This window comes from Pectinophora gossypiella, chromosome 13 (genome assembly GCF_024362695.1).
Source record: "Pectinophora gossypiella chromosome 13, ilPecGoss1.1, whole genome shotgun sequence".
Taxonomy (NCBI): Eukaryota; Metazoa; Arthropoda; class Insecta; order Lepidoptera; family Gelechiidae; genus Pectinophora; species Pectinophora gossypiella.
Genome location: NC_065416.1, coordinates 11508966 through 11527260, shown reverse-complemented (window position 1 = coordinate 11527260; position 18295 = coordinate 11508966). Strand labels below are relative to the sequence as shown.

The window sequence follows — 18295 nt, the reverse complement described above, 5'->3', positions numbered from 1 at the left end:
CATGAGACTTGGCTGTATGGGCATAGTTTTAACTTCGCGGAAAAGAAAGAACAAAATTGACAGTATTTGACAGATTCGTCAGATTCCTATCCAAAATATTATGGTGTTGGTTTGGTGTTGGTTGAATCAAGTTGAATTTTAATTTCAAATAAAATTGTATTTTGCTGTGTTTTATAGAGGTGATAAAAATGTAGCGTATTTAACCTATTAAATAATCAATAAACCGATTTGGTCAATTATAGAAATGTTATCGTAACGTGTTTTGTAACTTTTATATTTTATTGTATTCCATTATAATTGCTATAATATTATAAATTGCAGCGTGGGACTGGATTAGACAGCAGTGTGATATCTAAGAGTATGGCAGGGGAGGGTGCTGGCTCGCAAGTGGCGCTGGTAACAGGGGGCTACGACCACACAATCAAGCTATGGCAGGCGCACAGTGGTGTTTGCTTACGAACCATGCAACACCCGGACTCGGTAAATAACACGTAACATAAGCTCATGATCATATGCCAAATGGGTAGTCAGAGGTACATCCAAGATGCAAGATGAACTAAGTACCCACACCTGACCTATCTTTCTATTAGACCCATGTGGTAGATGGTAACCCATTTCGTCTTCTCGGTAAATGCTGTTCTCCAAAGTATCCTCTAGGACTACAGGATAGATAGATTTCTAGGAAGAAATCTTTTTACTTCCAAATTAAATAAGATTCTTTTGGAGCAAAATAAAAGGTATATCCTAGTTTAGGGTCTACCCTCTCTAAAATTACTATGATCTAACTGCAATAGGTATACAATGCACCTTACAATTTGACCTTGAATTTGAATTCTGATATTTGATTGAAATAAAAAATTAATTTGCCTTCTTTGTGATCGAACAATACTCTTTTTTACATCTGTATTTTTTACCTAGCCTACTTTTATTTATTTATAGCCTTATATCAGACATAGAAGTTTTTCCTTAATCTACGATCTACAATAACTAACTAACTAGTAACTTTTATCAACTTCCAGCAAGTGAACGGCCTGGAGATCACCCCTAATGGTCAGATGGTGGCGGCGTGTGGTTACCAGCACATTCGTCTGTATGACCTGGCTAGCGCCAACCCTGACCCTGTGCACCACTTCGAGGGAGTCACCAAAAATGTCTCTAGAGTGGGGTTCCAAGTAAGAAATGTTATGTATTAGGCAATGTGTCATGATTTTGATTTTTGATTGTCACCATACTATATGGTACTACATCATATTATTTGTTTTAAGACTTTGTATTGAAACTGGTTCTGAGTTGTTTTCTGAGTATTTTTTGGGGTTGTGTGCCTTTGTTTATGTATGTATAATTGTTTAAGCTCTATTTTAATTTAAAGGATTTTTTAAAAATCTATATTATTATTTATCATAAACTACTGAGTATTACAGGGTCTAATAATTAAAAATGTTTTCAGGAAGATGGCAAATGGATGTATACTGGTGGAGAAGACTGCACAGCTCGTATATGGGACTTGAGGTAAATGTGCCATACAAAACAAGTAATTAAAAATAGTTACAAATAATTTCTGGAGATATTATATTAATTACTAAAGAGTGACAAAGTTTCATACAAACTTTCAAGGCCTATTTTAGGTCTTTAGAGGATGGATTGTCAAAAATACCATCTTAGTATTTACCTAAGTTACATTACTGGAATCTAGGTGCGAAAATCAGGGTTTTAACTTGAAAAAAAAAAAAGAAAATAAATGACATTTCGTACAAACTCTCAACCTCTTTCTTAAAATCTCATCTTAGTGAGTACCTACATTCTAAAAGCATTCCTTTTGCAAAAGAGACTCATTTCTCCCATTAGAGGCCGTCAGTTCCAATGCCAGAGGATATTCCAAGTGCCTGCTCCAGTTAATGCAGTGGTGCTCCATCCAGACCAGACACAGATCATGGTGGGCGACCAGAGCGGCATCATACACATGTGGGACTTGCGAACGGATCAGAATGAACAACTGGTATACAATTTCAAAGCTTTTATTTACCTTTATAAAGGGGGTTAAAAAGGCCGCAACAAAGCAATTCATTTGAAAAAACTATTGCTATTTGACATTTGTTTGCGTTGAGCACTTTTATTTGCGCGAATGTCAAATTGCAATATTGCTTTAATTTGGCCTTTTTAACTTCCCAGTTCAAAATCAAATGACCCACAGACCTCTCTTATTAAGGAAATAGTATGAAGAATCTTTGGCCGCGGTGTTTTTCCTGTCTATTTATTTGACATCTTTCTATAACTAATGAATGAGACATAACTGTCTGTCTTATATTTTCACTTCTACACTGCTGAACTACAGAGTACTTTCCAAGAACATACTTAGAGTGCTTACTGTAATGTGGTTAAAGTCGAAAAAACGTCTTTGTTTTTACTGAAAAATCTTTAAATATATTAAATCAGTTCACATTTGTGACACAATTATTATGATTCAGCAGGTCCCTAAAAGTTTGAAAATAAACAATTTATGGTTTCTTTACCACCCAGATTCCAGAAGCAGAAGCGTCAATCCAGGACATAGCGATAGACCCTGAAGGCAAGATGATGGCTGCGGTGAATAACAAGGGTAACGTGTACGTGTGGTCGCTCGAGGAGCCGCCGTGCCCCAAGCCGCGGAAACATATACAGGCGCACCGCAAGTACGCGCTCCGGTGTAAATTCAGCCATGATTCTAGGTGAGTGTCGCACATACGTAGTTATTACGGTAAATAGCATACAGCCCTTTAAATGTAGGTCAGACTGACAGACTTGACTGGAACAAAATGTTGTTCCGTGCTGCCGCGTGCATAAAAACTGCGCATAAAAACAGGGGGTCTAAAAAGGCTACATTGTAGCGAATGGAATTCCATAGTCTCTGCTTTTCTCGGTGGGAAATAGGCGTAAGTTTATGTATGTCCCAGTAACTACACCAAAAATGACTATTACTTGGTGGTAAATTTATTAAGTATAAATAAAAAATACATTCCATTCAACTACAATTGTAACAACACAACACACACATACCACATTATACACTACACAGTACACACCCACCCACACACATATACTATTACCTACAATTTGTAATATGTTTTGTGCGCCTAATGGTAATATGCTCGCCCTTCTATTACATGGGACTTAAACATAGCTGGCGAGGAATCGGAGTAAAAGTACATTTCTGCCTACGCCTTAGGGGCCGTCCATTAATCATGTGATGTTTTTTTTTTTTTTTTTGCATTTTAAACCCCCCCCCGGTGATATTCATGACTCCCCCCACTATCCTATATCACGTGTATTTTTAGTACCTACCAAAATAATTGCACGAAACGCCGCTTCACGGTTCAGTATCGCGCGTTTGCCGAAAAAATAAATACTCAAATCAAATCAAATATACTTTATTGCACACAACATACAAAACAAATTAACACAGATGATCATAGATACAGTACAATCTGGCGGCCTTATTGCTAAGCAGCAATTTCTTCCAGGCAACCAGTAAATACTCGTGATATATTACTACACCCCCTCCCACCTTATGATATTTCGTGATTTTTTCATGGACCCCTCCCCCCCTCTTGAGCCTCGCATGATTAATGGACGGCCCCTTATGAGATACAGGCGTGGTGCTATGTTGTTTCTTGTTAGGTTGTTACAATGTCCAGGCATTTTGCTGTGGCAGTCCTACTTTTGTTACTTTTTTATTCTTTGGCTATGACCACCAGCATGCTAGTGACGACGTCGGGCGACTGCTCGGCCAAGATCTGGCGCACGAGCGACTGGTCGCTGCAGCGCGAGCTGCGGCAGGACACGCAGCGCTGGGTGTGGGACTGCGCCTTCAGTATCGACTCGCGGTACCTGTTCACTGGTACGTGCTCATGGGCCTTATTACCTGTCTCTTCTTGCAAATGACAAGTTCTGATGTGCAACGTGAAATGGGTATATATTTTCGAACGTGACTTTGCAGCGATACATTAAGCAAAATTAAAAATTTTGGAAAAACCCACGACGGTAAAAATATCATCGAAAAAGAATAAAATAACTCAAAACCCCCGACTTAACCCAATTATTATGTAACGAAATATTATATTAGACTTAAAAATACTTTCTAAAAAAGAGTTGATATCTCGAGACATCGGTAATAGATATACTTAAGTACCTAAACAATGAATATGGATGTTTACAGTTTTTTCCTAACGTGTCTGTTTCTCGAAGATATACTTAAATGTAGCGATAATAATTTTACCATAATACATAACCGAGGAATATCCGTCGGGGGCTGCCTTTTCTATATGAAATTTCAACAGAAATTTAATCATACTCATAAGTGTATTTTATGTCGTCGTTAAACATCTACAATTCTTCAATAATTGTATTCACGTCACTAGAAAAACTTTAGCTGGGTTAATGGCAGCCCCCGACGGATATTCCTCGGTTATGTATTATGGTAAAATTATTATCGCTACATTTAAGTATATCTTCGAGAAACAGACACGTTAGGAAAAAACTGTAAACATCCATATTCATTGTTTAGGTACTTAAGTATATCTATTACCGATGTCTCGAGATATCAACTCTTTTTTAGAAAGTATTTTTAAGTGTAATATAATATTTCGTCACATAATAATTGGGTTAAGTCGGGGGTTTTGAGTTATTTTATTCTTTTTCGATGATATTTTTACCGTCGTGGGTTTTTCCAAAATTTTTAATTTTGCTTAATTTTATTTCAGACTTTTTAGAGAGCATATACGAATTATAATCTATATAATGTGTAGGTAAGATCTCGCAAAACAATAAGTGTGATTCATCCTACCACATAATATTAAGTCCCTTATTATATATTATACAGTTGCTTTCTGTTTAAAGTTACCTCTATAACACTCATCTGAGAACATGCACCAATCACCCACGAACTCATTCCTGAAAACCGCATTGAAATCAGACAATACGTTTTAATTTTAATAATATTGCAATATAAACGTTTCACACGAATATAGCAGCGCCTCCTAGTGAGTTAATATCATAAGACTTATCTTAGACCATGCACCATTCAACTACGAACCCATTGCTGAAAACCGCATTGAAATTGGACAATTCGTTTTAATATTATTGCAATACTATTTTTCACTAATATTGTAGCACCCTCTAGAAAGACGTAATTTTTATATTATTTGGGAACATGCAATAAGCTACCACGTACACATTGCCGAAAACAGAATTTATTGTAATCGGACATTTCGTTTTGATTATATTGCAACATTGTTTTGCACTAATATTGTGGCACCCCCTAGTGAGTTACAGCCATGACACCTGTCTAAGAACATGAACTCATCAAACACAATCCCGTTATTGAAAACCGCCTCAAAATCGGATCATTAGTTTAAAAGATAGGTGGTAACATTACTTTGCACAAACGCACACACAAACATCTCTCACCCTAAACGCATATACCTGCTCCGTTCCGTCGTGGGTAATAAATGTAATTAAAATTATACTAACCGTAATTAACAACACTTTGCTTTACTTAATACATAACATACATAAACTGCCTATATACGTCCCACTGCTGGGCACAGGCCTCCCCTCAATCAACCGGAGGGGGTATGGAGCATACTCCACCACGCTGCTCCACTGCGGGTTGGTGGAGGTATTTTTACGGCTAATAGCCGGGACCAACGGCTTAACGTGCCCTCCGAAGCACGGAATCATCTTACTTTTTCGGACAATCAGGTGATTCAAGCCTGAAAAGTCCTTACCAAACAAAGGATAGTCTCACAAAGTGATTTCGACAATGTCCCCATCGGGAATCGAACCCGGACCACCAGATCGTGAGCCTAACGCTCTAACCACTAGACAGACCACGGAGGCTGTTTACTTAATACTACCTGATTATTGAGTGATGGGTTCAAGTTTATGAATTAAATGAGGATTAATTGGATGAATTTGATTCACTTGACCACACAATCCACGTGCCACTTATAGTCGATCTTGATTTTTCTTTAATCTTCGCCAATCACTTCGTATTATCTACAATTTATTGATTGTGATCTTCTCTGAAATCTGGCTCGAAGGACCATGAATATGCCTGATATACCTTTTTACTGATTTTTAAGGGATTTAGGTAGCAATGAAACAGCACCGTGTTCGACGTAATTACGTGTAATCAATGGAACCGAAAAAAAAAAACGCCTGTCAGAAACAATTAACTAATAAAAACTATTGCAAATAAATTGCTATTATAAATTGAAGAGGCGTTTCGAATAATATTGACTCTAAACTCTAATATTGTGGCGCCCCCTAGTGAGTTACAGACATGACACCTGTCTAATAACATGAACTCATCAAACACAAACCCGTTATTGAAAACCGCATCAAAATCGGATTATTAGTTTAGAAGATAATTAATAACATTTCTTTGCACAAACGCACACACAAACATCTCTCACCCTAAACGCATATACGAGGGGAGGTCAAAAAGTTCGCGGAATGGAGGGGTTGGAGGGGGTTGGTTTGCTCGTACAGGTAGCCGCTAGTTGCACACCTCATTAACAGTATATGTACCAAGTTTGAAGCAAATCGGGTCATTAACGTTTGAACTATCGACCAGCAAACAAGTGAATCGGGAAGAACTCAGCGAATATGGAGAAAATTGAACACCGCGCCGTCATTAAGTTCCTCACCAAGCAAGGAAAATCCGCTCAGACGATTTTTCAAGAGCTGTTAGCAGTTTACGCGGACTCTGCCTCTGGTAAAACCATGGTTTACAAGTGGCATAGTCTTTTCAAGCAAGGAAGAGAGTCGATTGAAGATGACCCCCGCTCCGGACGGCCCATTGAGGCCACCACACCGGAAATCATCGAAAAAGTAGAGAAACTTGTATTAGAAGATACCCGCTTGAAGAAGAAGCAGCTTGCAGCAATGGTCGGTGTATCCGAAACAAGTATTTTAAATATCCTACATCAACATCTTGGGATGACTAAGGTCAGCGCAAGATGGGTTCCAAGAATGCTCACGCCACTTCAAAAAAGCGAGCGTGTCGAGTGTTCTCGCCAGTTTTTAGAGCTCTGTGGAGAGAATAAGGAAGAAGTTATGGCCCGGATTGTTACTGGAGATGAAACCTGGGTTCACCACTATGAACCTGAGTCGAAGCAAGAGTCGATGCAGTGGCATAAAAAAGGCACACCTCCTCCAAAGAAGTTTAAGGTGTCACAATCGGCCGGAAAGATCATGGCCACTATTTTTTGGGATACAGAAGGTATTTTGCTGATTGATTATAAAGATCGTGGTGTGACTATAACGGGACATTACTACGCTTCTTTACTGGATAGATTGAAAGAGGCTATCAAGGAAAAAAGAAGAGGAAAGCTGTCAAGAGGTGTGCTCCTTTTGCACGACAACGCACCCGTCCACACGTGCCATGTTGCGACGGCTGCCATTCACCGATGCGGGTTCGAAAAATTAAACCACCCGCCTTACAGTCCAGACTTGGCCCCAAGCGATTATTATTTGTTCCCAAAAATGAAAAAGGAACTGCGTGGACAAAAATTTGGCGATGATGAAGAAGTCAAGTCTGCAATTTCGGCCTATTTTGACAGCAAAGAGAAATCTTTTTTTTATGATGGAATAAACAAATTATTTGATAGATCCGGAAAATGTGTTAAGGTTAAGGGAGAATATATTGAAAAGGAAAAATAGTTTCGTGTTTAATTTCGACCCCCTTCCCCCTCATTCCGCGAACTTTTTGACCTCCCCTCGTACCTGCTCCGTTCCGTCGTGGGTAAAAAATGACGCCAATACCGTTACCTTGTAGTGAATACCACTTAAGCTCGTTTTCGAAATTCACATTCATATGTGATTTATATAACATACCCTCGCAATTAGACAAGCTAGTTGTGGTCTTATTTTTTACCCAGAATTAAATTAAAAACACATCAGAATGTCATCATCACCCTAGCATTATCCCGATTTTTCACAGAGTCCGCTTACCTAAACTAAAGATTTGATAGGTCCGGTTTTTTACAGAAGCGACTGCCTGTCTGACCTTCCAACCCGCCAAGGGAAAACCAGCCCAATACAGATTAGGTTACATACCTCCTAAAATACATTTCTCGGGAATGTGGGTTTCTTCACGATGTTTTCCTTCACTGCTGAGCAAGTGATAATCATTTATGCTCCAAACATGAATTCGAAAACATTTTCGACAATCATTGGTTTAGGCCTGTGCTGGATTCGAATCTGCGACCTCAAAATGAAAGGCAAGCGTTCTACCAATTGGGCTACCCTCGGCGTAAGCGTCTTTTTTAAGTAAATCACATTCTGTGTTTTTTCAGTTAGTAGAACTAGGTAGCCGAATTGGTAGAACGCTTTTGAGATTTTGAGGTTTTCTCTATAAGCGTATTTTCTCTATAGTAATATTTTTACTTTAGCTTTTAAACAAAATACTTTTTTTAAACTTGCCAAGCCCAGTCTCTACTGGGGTGGACAGAACCACAAATAATTAGACGACAACTTGCAGCTACTTTAGATAAAGTCTCAAGATGAATATGACGAACCCTGTAGACTGTGGCAGCTGATTAGCACATCGTTCAAATCATGAACGGGAAGATAAACGGCTGGACGCTGTCCTATCGCTATCTACGGGCTTGTGATAAAACCTTCCTTAGCATAGAATAACACCATGTATATATTGTTGTATCATGGTAAGAATGAGATTTTCTGTATACAGTGCCCGGGCGTCCTATTAGTGAGGTTAAATAAGTTTTAAATCAAATGCTTTTGCAGGTTCGTCAGACAGCTACGCGCGTCTTTGGGACTTAGAGAAGGGCACACTGGAGCGAGAGTACTGCGGCCATCAGAAGCCCATCACCGCGCTCGCGTTCAAGGACCAGGCTGTGTAACAAACACAGTACAAAGTATCATCCTGCATCATACAACCTCAAGTCGTTCCTGCATTTATCGTGTAAATATTATGTTAATTTTTGTACCAGTAAAGTCGATAGATATATGAAATGTTTCGGTCTTTTAGCCCACAATTTTGTGTCCTAGCTGGCGACGAGTGGGTAGACTATAGGTCAAACCACATCTGCTAACGTGCTACATCGCACGTATCCTCTCTCTCGCTCTAGTAAATGACGGTTCTGAATAACAGTAAAGGATAGAAGTATAGGAAAGTGCGATGAGTTGTTTGACCCTAGTACACCTCTGCCTACCCCGTCGAGAATACAGGCGTGATGTTATGTGTATTTTTGGGTCACGTGAACGGCAACACGATTTTGTTCAGGATCGTGATTCTGTTCAGTAGGAAGGTAATGTAAAAAAAAAAACTTTAATCTTAAAATTAACTATATTAGAATACTTCTTTCTAAAATAAGATTACTTCGCATATTGCACGGCAACAAAAGATAAGATCTTTTAAGTAACATAGAATTTGCTTAACACCACAATACATGTAACTTATTAGCAATAATTTATAAAAGTAGTGGAATTTCACATAATACTGCACATTTCAGATCTAACAAAACAGATTAAGTATATAAAAAAATAAATTCTTAATTTCATAAATTAAGTGTGATGAATTGATGATTATAAGTACGTATGGTACATTTGGAATGTTATGAAATGCATTTTTTTTTAAATTTCGACGACTAGACCCAGAAATGCATTGGCAATGACCAATAAAGTTACATTATTATCTTATACATATATTACGAAGCTTAAAATATTGGCCATTGTGCATTAATTGTAAATATTCATCCCATCACTGTCTATATTAATATTAAATAATTTGCTGTACAAATGCAAAACATATAAGCCTTTATAAATAATACATTGTCGAAATTTTTTGGACCATACAACTTATTAAGACAAAAATAATTAAAAAAATAAACTTTAGAAAACTGGCCGCGTCGTATATTCGTAACCAATATAACTCTTTAACTTCCATAGTCTATGAAGACTGGGTAATTTACTCCGTATGATGAGGGTTTACGTTATCAATGGTGTCGAATCTAGCAGACACACCTTAATTTAGACAACTCTAAAAATGTAGTGTCACCCTTCACAAGCTCAGTTTAAAGAACTTTATTCTTATAAAAAAACCAGCTTACAAGCTTAGTGTGAGTAAGAGATAGCGATAGTGAAGCAAAGTTTTATCCGCCCAAATCTTCACCAATGTCTTCAAAACACGAAGTATCTAACCAAAACCTTTGTCACACATCAACACGTTTGTTAAAATCAAATGGCCCAAAAACTTTCGTCGTACCAGCGATAAATTACCATGATATAATTGCATTGACTTTTATAACTACAATTTGGCGATAAAGAGTACGTAGAAGAGGTATGACAACACTGACAGCTACAAAGGCGCTATCTCATTAGGACGCATTGATGGCGCCACGACGGTTTTTTTTCTATTCTTATTTTTAACGAGGCTTTGAACACTCATTTATGTTCCACTTTTCGGCCAATGGCCTTGTAACCAAAGCCGCAATAAAAAAAAAAAAATTGAACACCCTGAATGATCATGCCAGGCTCATAGGTGTTTTCGTGTACCCATCCCTTAGGCAAAGGATTGGTCAACCAGATAGTATAAACTAAAAGCCTTTGATAGTGGCTCTGCCAACCAGCAATTGACTTTTCCGTTGCCAAGAGAAATCACACCCTGAGAGCGAGAAACCTTTCTTCTCACGTCTGAACGCCACAACGGTTGCGAAAAAAAAAAACCTCACCTAGTTGCCTTGAGAACACTAACCAACGAAAAACGCGATAAGTACTAAGCCTTCCTTTACGTCATCTCTCTACTCTCTATCGCCGGGCTAATATTAATTCACTTGTTATATATCGTCTAGCGGTAACTGTTTGACTTCTCCGATCTCGGAGTATGTGTCGTCTTCGCAGGTGTACGTTATAACAAACTTGAGCGAGGCGGGCGGCGGCGGCGCGGCCCGCGCCAGCAGCAGCACCTGCGTGAGCGCCGGCGGGGGCAGGAACGGGTTGCGGGCGGGCAGCCTCGTGCCCGACGGGGTCAGCAGCCGCACCTTGCAGCCCTGGGGACGGGAGGGAGGGCACTGATAAATTTAATGTTTTTTTTTTAATTAAAATGGGTTTGCTCTTGACTTCGTTCTTTCACGAAGAGAAGAAGAGATCGACATTATTTGAGGTTTACGCGGTCATTATCATAATTAAAACACATACCGGGTTCTTACGTTAAAATCAGGGATATGAGACTCCCGATATTTCAAAACTTATCCCGTGATCATGGCGCTTGCAACAGTATTGAAATATCGGGAGGCTCACATCCCTGATTTTAACGCGGTAAGAACCCGGTATTGTGTTTTAAATTTAATATTGGTTAAATGTGAGCCTTAGGGAACAAGTACTACTATCGTGTGGGTTGTGAGGTGGTTTACCCTGGTGTCATGGTTATCATTGAGCCACTGAAACCTTTGACATGAATCATGTAAAGAAAAGACTACATACTTATATCGTGTAAGTAGTAACCGGGACGTAATTCACTTGCCTAACAGAGCATGGATCATCCTTGGACGATCGCACGAACAGCTTCTATTGTTTAAACTAAGGGTCACCAGATTGTGAGCCGAATGCTCTACCACTGAACCACAGGCCGTTAGTAGGGAATTAGTAACCACATCTTTACTAAGGTGATTATTCAAAGGCAGAGGTCAGAAACAAAACATTACATTAACAAAGACAGACGACCATTAACACTTTCAAAACCAGAACCTCTTCAGTCAAAGGCTTGAATCAAAGTGTCATATATGAGGTTATACTATTATGAATCTTATACTTTAGCAATAAGGCCACCTTTGTCCTTACTTTTGTTTGTTTCTGTACTGTGCGTCCTGTGTGCTCAATAAAGTATTATTATTATTAATGAAAGGTCAATGACCGATGGTCTGTGTCCCTGGAAGTGTAAAGGGATTGAGTAGGGAACATCTTACCTTTGGTACAACAGCTTGAAACTTATAATCCTCGATCGGCGACTTGCACTTGCTGGTGGTGGAGACAACGATGACATTCACATCAGGCCTGGGCTTGTCTTTACAGAAATGCAGTACCACCGTCACCCCGCCTTCTTCTTCAAACACAGTCATCGGAGCGACTTTACTCGGCTGAACATTTTGCAATGTCACATGTATGTCACTCAACGGTTTCACGTCACTAGTTTTCTTAACAATATCTGTCTTTTCTGTTTCCTTATTCTCTACAGTTTCCACTTTCACATTGTCTAAAGTTAATCCTATGTCCAGTATATTGTCTAGTGGACTGTCTTTGGGACTGCTATTGTTATTAGTGCTAGTTATACTCGTAGCACCCTTTGTAATGTCTACCATGACGTCATCAGTCGGGCTGAAGGGCTTTGGTTCTGCGTGTATAGGTCTCGGCTCCTCAGGCTTCTTCGTGAAGTAATCTAGGTCTAAAATAGCTCCGTTATTCGCCGGCGTCTCATGTTTTGGTGATACATTTTCTAACGCTTTCATTGGTATTTTCTTAGCAGGTTTGCTGTGAACAAAGATTTGTTAAAATAGTTATTTTATTATCTTCGAATTACATTGCCATGTGTGGTTGTAAGTTGTCCTATGACGAGTTTTAGTACTTTCACTACGACTTTTTAAGAACAGGGTTTACTAGCTTAACTAGTTGTACGCGTATGTGTGTTAAAAAATATATTACCTATTAAAACTATCAATTCTTTTCGCATTCTCTGGTAGCGATTGTTTCAGCAGCTGTTCCCCTAGCGAATCCAGTTCATTCCAGCCTTCAGCTTTGGTGCTTTTCTCTTCTAACATGGCCACATCTTCTGAAATTACAAACAACATAATTTATATCATTCCTTGCACACAAAAAACATGCAATAAATAGCACTTTTTTGTGGGATCCATTTATTTCGGCTTCTTAAGCTTGCTAAGAAGCAAACATTTATGTCCAAAATAACCAGAGGCGATAAAAACTCTTCAGAATGTACTTTTCTTCGTCGCGTCGATACAAAAACCCCAGTCGGATCGACTCTTATTAACCTCATTAGGACGAGATTTCTAGGCAATAGTTAAACAGTTGGGTTAGACTTTAAAATTACATTGGGTATTGATTTACCACTATTTTCCTCCTTTAGTTTATATATAGCTCTTTCCAGCTCTGCTGGAAGATATTTCTGTTTCAAATACTTGATCCATTTGCTTATCTTGTGTCGCTGTGTGATCTGTTTGTGTTTATATTCTGTCCTGTGTAAAACAAACTGTTAAAAAATAACACTTTAGCCTTACACTTACCAAAGCCCATCAGATTAACAGGTTTCAATGGCTCAGCAATGCTTGGTCCTCCTTCACTGGAGAATATATCTCCCAGTTCATCAATGACACTATTTTTAGCAGGCTTTTCTTCAGTCTTCGCTTCGTCCCCTTCGCCCTTACGCGGTTTAGCTCCGGCGAAGTCTAGAAGACTATCACTGCTGGCAGCTTGTGTGTCAGGTTTTGGTTTGTCTCGCTGCTCCGCAATGAACGTGTTGTATATCTCGAATACTTCATCTAGCACGTCGCTTGCATATACAATGTCATCTGTAAAAATTGTGTAAAATTAATTATTGCATTTTGCACTTATGTGATTTGGCTAATTTGGTTATTCTACTACATGGCACTTGAAAAATGTTTTCTAGAAACCTTACGTTTTCCTTTCATTTCCAATATAGTTTTAGAAAACTTAAAAAGTTTAAAGCTATGGCAACAGTCCAACAAACAACAACTTGATGCCCATGAATTGGTTTTCGTTTTAATTGCACAATGCACGCACGATTGATGGTTCAGATCATCGTTGCTTATTCGCTAAATAAATCGAAACGAGTAATGACAAACCGTATTGAGTAATTGTACATGTAAACGGATCATAACGATCATATGTATATATAAAGCGTCCGTCACCCCAATAAGTAAGCAGATAACATACTGATGTCATCCTGGTGCGTGTGTGCGGCGGCGAGGCGCTGCAGCGCGGGCCTGAGGCGCGTGCAGGCGGCGTGCAGCTCGTGTATGAGCTGCAGCTCATCGCTCGAGGCGTCGGCCGCGCGCTGCAGCATGTCGCGCAGCAGCCCCGCGCTGTCCAGCGCCGCCGAAACCTCCTGCGCGCGGCGGCTGCTGGCCTCCGACCGACGCTCCTCCTGGTAACCATGGATAAGGTGGTTGATTGTACATGTGGAAATATCCTACACCTATTGTTCGTGTATAATTGTTTGTTACCCCATGAAAAAAAATAAACCACATTTACAACATTGTAGGTTTGTTGGTAACTGCATTAGTGCCTAACTTTTTGGTGATGTAAACTTTTTTCAGTGAAGTACTGTAATAGGCTTTCAATCTATAGTTGTAACTTGTAAGTCTGATTTTGTAATAAATAACACATCTGCAGATCCTATTACTATAAACAATCACACAATAAAGTCTGTAATAGATTGGTGCACCTTATCACCTGTCTGTCATCTTACTGCTATGCATAATATAGCAATTATGTAACATAAGAGCAGGTAAAATAATGTGTTAATTTGTATCCTTTTAAGAAATATTTTTGAAGTTATTGTTAATTATCTGCAGATGGTTAAAATTATACCAGTTATAACAAGCTAGATAATACAAGCTGATAATGTCAGAATGATAGGGTACCTCATCAAATAAAAATGATAATATACTAATTATTTTGATAGGAAGTCTAAAGTGAATATATAACATATATAAATAAACATAATTTTACCTCTTTTACCATAGTCTTGATTAGTCTATTGGCATGCTGAAGGTCTTCAGGTTTCTTGCTCTGTAGTAATTTCTGTAGAAGTTTGGACTTCTCCTCATCCTCGAAGATGGCGCTCTTGACGCGGGCCCGCGGTGGCGGCGTGTCCTCCGGCGGCAAGGGTGGTGGGGTTTCCTTCACTACCCCCTGATTCTTCAGCATGTCAAATGCTACCTTGAATTTAGTCTCCTTCGGGTATTCAATTGACCAGGCATGTAGAAGTTGTAGCACCTACAAATGTTATTAGGCTTGTTTAAAATGGAAATGATGAAGAGATAATATAAACTATAAGTACTACAATGGTTCCTATTCTAAATGACATAATAGATTGAAGAAATTAAATTAACATCAGTTAAATTTAAGTAGATTAATTGATTCTAATTGGACAGGTGGGAGTGGTAACTCGCATAATCGTGTTTACAGTGAGTCAGGAAAGATATAATTTGATTTAGAAATGTTATCTTACCCTCGTCCTCACTTCAGGGGCAGTTCTATCGGCGAAATATTTAGGTGAAACGAGTTTGATCATTTCATTCAAGAAGCGGAATTTTCCGACTTCGGCGTGAAAATTTGCGTCGCACCGTCGCATGCAGCGGTCGAGCATCGTGAGAGCCAGTAGTGCCTCGCGGGGGTTCGGCGTGTGGATGCGGGCTGCCAGCGTCTGCGCCGCTAGCATCGGGCCCTCCGTTGAGTCCCGCATTATCGCACAAAACGCCTCCAGCGCCGCCGCATCGGGACATGGCAAAGTTTCGTGCGTTGCTTTTACTAAATAAAAAACAACATCTGTTATCCCAATTTTAAAGAACTAAATAAACAATATTACATGTGTAATACTTACGAATCAAAGCTTCCAAACTGGTCAAAGTGACATTCATTTTCAAAGCACTAATAGAATTACAAATATTTTGCTTTTGTAAAATCTAATTTATTCGTTCTTATCATTTTCGTTATTTCACAAACAAATGTCATTTTTTGACATTCGCGAAGTAAAAAAAAAAAAGTTTTGTGACTAAAGGTGTGTACACACACATTCAATATCTGGCGCTCCCTATATGCTATTCACTCACTGTTATTACAAAAAACCGGTAATACCTCAGAACAATAACTAAAGCATAGAAGGAAGGCTAAAATAGCAACAGAACTCTATAATTCTGCTCTACTTTATCTTACGGAACCGGCGTAATGTTAGACAAAGACGCATATACAAAAATTGTTTCGTAATTTCGTAGGTTGTCACAAGTTTTTCATTGCCTAGTGTTGGGTTTCACTTTAGTAATATGTCGATAAAATTAAATTTACTTACAATTAATGTCGATAATTTTTTTTTACAAGATTTCTTTTTGTAGGATGCAATTATCTTCTTCTTGATGAAAGGAGACTCTGTCTCTGATAGGTAAGTATCTAACCATTTTTGGATTATATTGTCTGGTTTATATTAGTTTGGAGCTGCAGCTCACATTCAGGAAGGAAAGAAAATAGCCAACTGTTATCGTTTCATCGGTAAGTATTTTGTAATATTCGAATTTATTTATGATGTCATCCGCCGTGCACTGGTGTCGATCGACGTGCCGTGCAAATTGGAACCGCCGCCGCCGGGTCTAAGCCGCACAGACGGTAAGAGGCCCGATGGGGTCACGCCATAGACATAGAAAAGAGTATGGACTGGAAATACCTACAGAAAAAACGTGCCACTCTGTAAACATAAAATGGCGGTCTTTACTAGGGCTACAAGCTGTTTCAATACTAGGATTACCATACTCGTACCTACTAGATATAGCATTATACTTAAAAAAATACGGCATACAAGTATTCATAAGAGAACAGAAAGGGAAAGTAAAAGGTAGGTAGGTGGTGTACTGTATCTTTCGTGTAAAACTTGTAAGTATTGTATGTTGTGTGCAATAAAGTATATTTGTATTTGTAAAGGAAGGTTTAGTCAAGATTTATCTAAGTCGCTTACACAAATCTATAACATTCATTACATTCTTTATTGGGCGCAGTTCGTATCAACCTGGAGTGTTGGAGTAGGAGTAAATAAGAACAGGAGGTAAAATGAAATATAAATTAGATCGTAAATCTGTTCATTTTCATTAGCAAGTATTTATTTCACACGTTATTAATTATGTACATTATATTTACAATAAATACAAATTTATTAATTTCTAAACAGTGTCAATTTGCTTAGAAACTGTCTTTGTGACACCCTGACACATTGTTTTTTTTTTCATTAAGTCGTTTGATCTTGAGGCGGGACTTGTTCAGCTTTTCTTTTAAATTTTTCATCTCGTCTTCTTGAACTGACTGAAATAAAGTTTAATAATAATGTTAAAATAGTATATGTACAAAATAATCTATAAAAATAAAAGTAAAATATATCTGATTTAAGTGCATTGTGCAGCTGGTTGAATTATACACTCTATATATGTATATCATGTTAAAAATATAAAAAAAGAAAATTATTTGATATACCTTTTCATGTAAATCCAGTCGACACTTTTGGATTTAATATCTGAAATCAAAGATAATAATAATTTACTTATATAAAACGTGTACAACTCATAATTGTTTAGACATAAAACAACTACAGACTTAGTATATACTAAGTTTATTAAGTACATAATAATATGTAGTTGAATGATAGATAGTATAAACGTGTTGTGATAACATGATACAAATATCTTATCTATCTATCCAGCAGTGAGATGATGCAGGCTAGGCTGAAATTTAAATTTAAACACCATTTCATCTGTCTGATCTATAATGTTCAATGTAGGAATAGCATCGTCTCGAAGACGCCTCCACTTTGAATTAGGAACACACATAAATGAATCCGCAGTAAAATGTTTCGAGCAAATACGGCTGTACTTATTTGGAATCCAATTTCGTCTATTAATGCGAATTATCCATTCTTTCTCTTTGTTATCGTCTACAGGAAATCTAAAAATTAAAAGTATCGATAATTTTAGTACATCACTATGGACAATCAACATAACCTCAAATCAATTCCGTATTCATCGATGAAACGTATAATATAATGGATATCTCAAATATTTTATGCTACAAATCTATTCAGCAAAACATATTACTTTCCTAAAATTGTTCAGCAGTTCACATTTCACTAGAAAATTACAAAAAACTTACCGATGAAACGACAGAAGTTGTTCGCTATTTTCTTTTCTTCCTGAATGTGAGCTGCAGCCCCATACCACACAAGACATAATGTCACACAGTCGAGACACTCAATTATTTGATATAAATAAAAGTTTCTTTCCATTTATTTGGAAAAATATTGTTAAATTATCACTTAAAACAATCTGAACACAAGACACTCGTAAACACAGTTGACGCGACCGTGTCAAATAGTTCGGTAAATATAAGTAAAATCTTCTTATGTATGTTACTATGTATTTGGCCGAGTTAAAATGAGTCCAATAGGTCCAAATGACATTTCATGTTGTGACAACCTCGGAAAAAATGAAGCAAAGAGCGAATCATT

General features: G+C 38.1%; 3 protein-coding genes and 1 long non-coding RNA gene across 6 annotated transcripts in view; 2 read left to right on the top strand and 2 right to left on the bottom strand.

Annotated features, from left to right (window-relative positions):
* Positions 1-18295, top strand: part of LOC126371828 (FACT complex subunit Ssrp1) — a 129129-nt gene that overhangs the window by 23301 nt on the left and 87533 nt on the right. The window lies entirely within an intron of this gene.
* Positions 98-11039, top strand: LOC126371841 (target of rapamycin complex subunit lst8). 2 transcript variants are annotated; one of them, XR_007567089.1, is made up of 9 exons: positions 98-179; positions 322-480; positions 1020-1172; positions 1448-1509; positions 1846-1996; positions 2518-2705; positions 3732-3874; positions 8788-8965; positions 10903-11039. XR_007567089.1 is itself a non-coding variant. In XM_050017225.1 (8 exons), the coding sequence occupies exons 2-8, from the start codon at positions 361-363 to the stop codon at positions 8901-8903; spliced, it is 933 nt and encodes a 310-aa protein (XP_049873182.1). In that variant the 5' UTR covers positions 98-179; positions 322-360; the 3' UTR covers positions 8904-9015. The 2 variants fall into 2 exon arrangements, 1 of the variants encoding a protein (XP_049873182.1); XM_050017225.1 differs by lacking the exon at positions 10903-11039 and having other exon boundaries at positions 8788-9015.
* On the bottom strand, positions 9339-15782 carry LOC126371829 (ADP-ribosylation factor-binding protein GGA3). 2 transcript variants are annotated; one of them, XM_050017200.1, is made up of 8 exons: positions 15638-15782; positions 15266-15564; positions 14764-15030; positions 13966-14176; positions 13296-13580; positions 12700-12826; positions 11967-12528; positions 9339-11051 (listed from the first exon to the last, which is right to left on the bottom strand). In XM_050017200.1, the coding sequence occupies exons 1-8, from the start codon at positions 15672-15674 to the stop codon at positions 10839-10841; spliced, it is 2001 nt and encodes a 666-aa protein (XP_049873157.1). In that variant the 5' UTR covers positions 15675-15782; the 3' UTR covers positions 9339-10838. The 2 variants fall into 2 exon arrangements, with proteins under 2 accessions (XP_049873157.1, XP_049873158.1); XM_050017201.1 differs by having other exon boundaries at positions 12700-12823.
* Positions 16865-18151, bottom strand: LOC126371854 (uncharacterized). Its single transcript, XR_007567090.1, has 3 exons — positions 17941-18151; positions 17269-17308; positions 16865-17100 (listed from the first exon to the last, which is right to left on the bottom strand). It is a non-coding gene; the product is annotated as an uncharacterized LOC126371854 (long non-coding RNA).